We start from the raw sequence: 3,703 nt of genomic DNA on the forward strand, positions 1-3,703 counted from the left end.
GCCTGTAGTCCCAGCTACTTGGGAGGCTGAGGCAGGAGAATCGCTTGAACCCGGGAGGCGAAGGTTGCAGTGAGCCAAAATTGCGCCACTGCACTCCAGCCTGGGTGACAGAGCGAGATTTCGTCTTAAAAACAACAACAAAAAAGAGTGGTGATCCCCAGAGCACCATGGAAACCAAGGGACAGCTGGTGCACAGTCCATGCTGGGAAGGTTGCATAGGGTGCATACTGGAAACAAGGCCAAATGGAGGAGGCTGTGCAGGTGAGCATGGGGCACCCTGGACTTGGTACTGGACCTCTTTATCTGGTGACCACCCCTCCCCCAGCCAGGGGTCGCAGTTGTCCACGGAGTCCCTGCAGCAGCTGCTGGACCGAGCGCTGATCCCGCTAGTGGATGAGGTGAAGCAGAGGGGCCTGACTCCTGCCTGTCCCAGCTGTCAGAGGCTACACAAGAAGATTCTGGTACCAGGGAATATGGGCCACCATGTCCCACTTTACTTTTCTGTTGGGGCAAGGAGAGGGGAGCCCCGGACTCAAGGGTACTGCTGGTGTGTGGCAGGAAAGGAAGGGCAGAGCTGGGAGCAGCAGGCACTGGGGGAGGACTTGGCCCTGATGCATGGGGAGACGGACAAGCAGTTTGGTGGTGAGTGAGTCACAGGCCAATCATTACGAAACCTTGGAAGGTGGACTTGGGCCTAAAGCATGATGGGACATTGGATCTAGTGCATTGTGGGACACGAGACAGACACCAGTCTAAAGCTTCATGGAATATAGGCCTGATTTTCTCTAAATTTTTAGAGAGGCAGTGCATTGCACGAGATCATTGGGGTCAGCTATATTGAGGTAAGATAGGAGACCCAGTGACTGTAGGTCCCAGTTAGCTGGTGCGTTATGGGAAATGGAACCACAGCTCTTCCTGGGGCATTGCACAACACACTCAGCCCAGTAGTTGGTGGAACTTGAGCCCTAGTGCACTGTATTATGGGATGTTGACCTAATGTGCTATGGGATTATGTTGTAGTGGGTGAGAGAGACAAGTGAGGCATTGTGAGACATTGATGTGACTGAGCTATACGAATAATACATGAGAGGACGTGGGGCTTGGTGCAGTTGGACATAGAGAACCAGGGCACTAAGGACTGTTTTTTGTTTGCTTTTTTTGTTGTTGTTGTTTGTTTTGTTTTTGAGACGGCATCTCGCTCTGTCGCCCAGGCTGGAGTGCAGTGGTGCAATCTCAGCTCACTGCAAGCCCCGCCTCCTGGGTTCACGCCATTCTCCTGCCTCATCCTCCCGAGTAGCTGGGACTACAGGCGCCTGCCACTACGCCTGGCTAGTTTTTTGTATTTTTAGTGGAGACGGGGTTTCCCTGTGTTAGCCAGGATGGTCTCGATCATCTGACCTCATGATCCGCCCGCCTCAGCCTCCCAAAGTGCTGGGATTACAGGCATGAGCCACCGTGCCCGGCCTTTTTTTTTTTTTTTTTGACAGAGTCTCACTCTGTTGCCCCAGGCTGGAGTGCAGTGGCACCGTCTTGGCTCATTGCAACCTCCACGTCCCAGGTCCAAGAGATTCTCGTGTCTCAGCCTCCTGAGCAGCCAGGATTACAGGCATATGCCACCACACCCGGCTAATATTTGTACTTTTAGTAGAGACGGGGTTTCACCCTGTTGGCTAGGCTGGTCTCGAACTCTTGACCAAAGTGCTGGGATTACAGGTGTGAGCCACTGCACCCAGCCAGGACTTTTGTGTGAGAGGTGCTGGTCTAATGGATAAGGAGATATGGGGTCTTCTAACTTATGGGATGTAGGAGGCTACCATATGGTAGGATACTGGGGCACATACACATATCAAATGTAGGATAGTTCATGAGCTTAGGAGACAGATGATAGACACTGATTTAGTGTTTGCTGGGACATAGGTCAGTGCATCATGGGGCAGACAATAGGACAGACATAGGTTTAGTCCACAACGGAATCTGGAGACCAGTGCATTGTGGGATGCTAGGGTCAGTCTCAAGCTCAAGGCATGATGGGAAACTCTGAGGGAGAAATGTGGGCCCCATGGGACCCTACGCTTTGCCCTCCGCAATCCAGCTCCCCCTCCACCCCCAGCCCAGTCCAGCAAGCCCAGCTACGCCTACGCTCCTCTCCCCAGGAGCTGGAGCGCCAGGCCTTAGCCAAACACGTCAGGGCAGAGGCCCTGAGCTCCACCCTTCGGCTGGCCCAAGACGAGGCCCTGCGGGCCAAGAATCTGCTGCTGACAGACAAGATGAAGCCGGAGTGAGGAAGGAGGCTGAGGGCATGGGAGGAGGGTGAGATCTTGGGGAAAGGGCCTGATCTCCCCTTCCACTCCAACACCCCAGCACCTAGCCATGTTGCCATCAACTCCCCACTGCCTCATGACAGGGAGAAGATGGCCACTCTGGACCATCTACATTTGAAGACGTGCTCCCTCCACGATCATCTCAGCAACCTGCCACTTGAGGGGTCCACAGGAACAATGGGGGGAGGCAGCAGTGCGGGAACCCCCCCGAAACATGGGGGCTTAGCCCCTGAACAATAAATGGCCCCTCATGCTGGCATGAATTCTGTCTGCTTTTTTGGCACCAGAGGGCTAGTGAATTGCCCACACACCATGCACTCCCTCTATGCCCAATGTGATTTATTTATTTTAATTAATTTGATTATTCTTTTTGAGACAGATTCTCACTCTGTCACCCAGGCTGGAGTGCAGTGTCGTGATCTCGGCTCACTGCAACCTCTGCATCCTGGGTTCAAGCAATTCTCCTGTCTCAGCCTCCGAGTAGCTGGGACTACATTCGCACACCATCACACCCAGCTAAGTTTTTGTATTTTCAGTAGAAACAAGGTTTCCCCATGTTGCCCAGGCTGGTCTCAAACTCCTGAGCTCAGGCAATCTGCCTTGCCTTGCCTTGTAAAGTGCTAGGATTACAGGTGTGAATCACCACACCCGGCCCACTGTGATTTATTTAATTTTCAGCAAACAGGATGTCATGGTCCCCAGAGAGGTGCTAATGGTGGTACAGTTCTTTGAGATGGCAATGGTGGTAGAAACAAGGTTCTGTGGCGCAGTTTGGGTCTGTCAAGTCAACGTTTTTTAGGCTGGTTATTACTAGATAACTATATTAGTTGTCTATTTTGTTTTGTTTTGTTTTGGTTTGGTTTTGTTTTTGAGAAAGAGTCTCTCTCTGTTGCCCAGGCTGGAGTGCAGTGGCGCCATCTCGGCTCACTGCAGGCTCCACCTCCCAGGTTCACGCCATTCTCCTGCCTCAGCCTCCCGAGTAGCTGGGACCACAGGCAACCGCCACCACGCCTGGCTAATTTTTTTGTATTTTTTTAGTAGAGATGCGGTTTCACCATGTTAGCCAGAATGGTCTCAATCTCCTGACCTCGTGATCTGCCCAGCTCAGCCTCCCAAAGTGCTGGGATTACAGGCGTGAGCCACTGCACCCGGCTAGTTGTCTATTGTTGTGTAGAAATACCCCATAAGTATTTTTGTTATATGCTTAGTTGCTTAAGGTAACAAGCGTATCTCAACTTCTGAAGGTCAAAAATACAATCAGTTAACCTGACTCCTGGGGTTAGCTCATTGGTCCTGGCTCAGACCCCCCATGAAGTTAGAGTCAAGATGTCAGCCAGGACCAGGTGCGGTGGCTCACACCTGTAATCCCAGCACTTTGGGAG

The 3,703-nt window shown here is 52.1% G+C and overlaps 1 protein-coding gene across 1 annotated transcript in view; it reads left to right on the forward strand.

Moving 5' to 3' along the window:
- TSKS (testis-specific serine kinase substrate) overlaps positions 1 to 2,579 on the forward strand; it is a 27,566-nt gene extending 24,987 nt beyond the window's left edge. Inside the window, exons 9-11 of the mRNA XM_011966013.1 lie at positions 326 to 461; positions 2,154 to 2,278; positions 2,405 to 2,579. Of these exons, the coding sequence (XP_011821403.1) occupies positions 326 to 461; positions 2,154 to 2,278; positions 2,405 to 2,561 (418 nt within the window). The 3' untranslated portion in view covers positions 2,562 to 2,579. The remainder of the gene's footprint in view (positions 1 to 325; positions 462 to 2,153; positions 2,279 to 2,404) is intronic.
- The last annotated feature ends 1,124 nt before the right edge of the window (positions 2,580 to 3,703 follow it).

Source organism: Mandrillus leucophaeus, unplaced genomic scaffold (assembly GCF_000951045.1).
Source record: "Mandrillus leucophaeus isolate KB7577 unplaced genomic scaffold, Mleu.le_1.0 Scaffold74, whole genome shotgun sequence".
NCBI lineage: Eukaryota > Metazoa > Chordata > Mammalia > Primates > Cercopithecidae > Mandrillus > Mandrillus leucophaeus.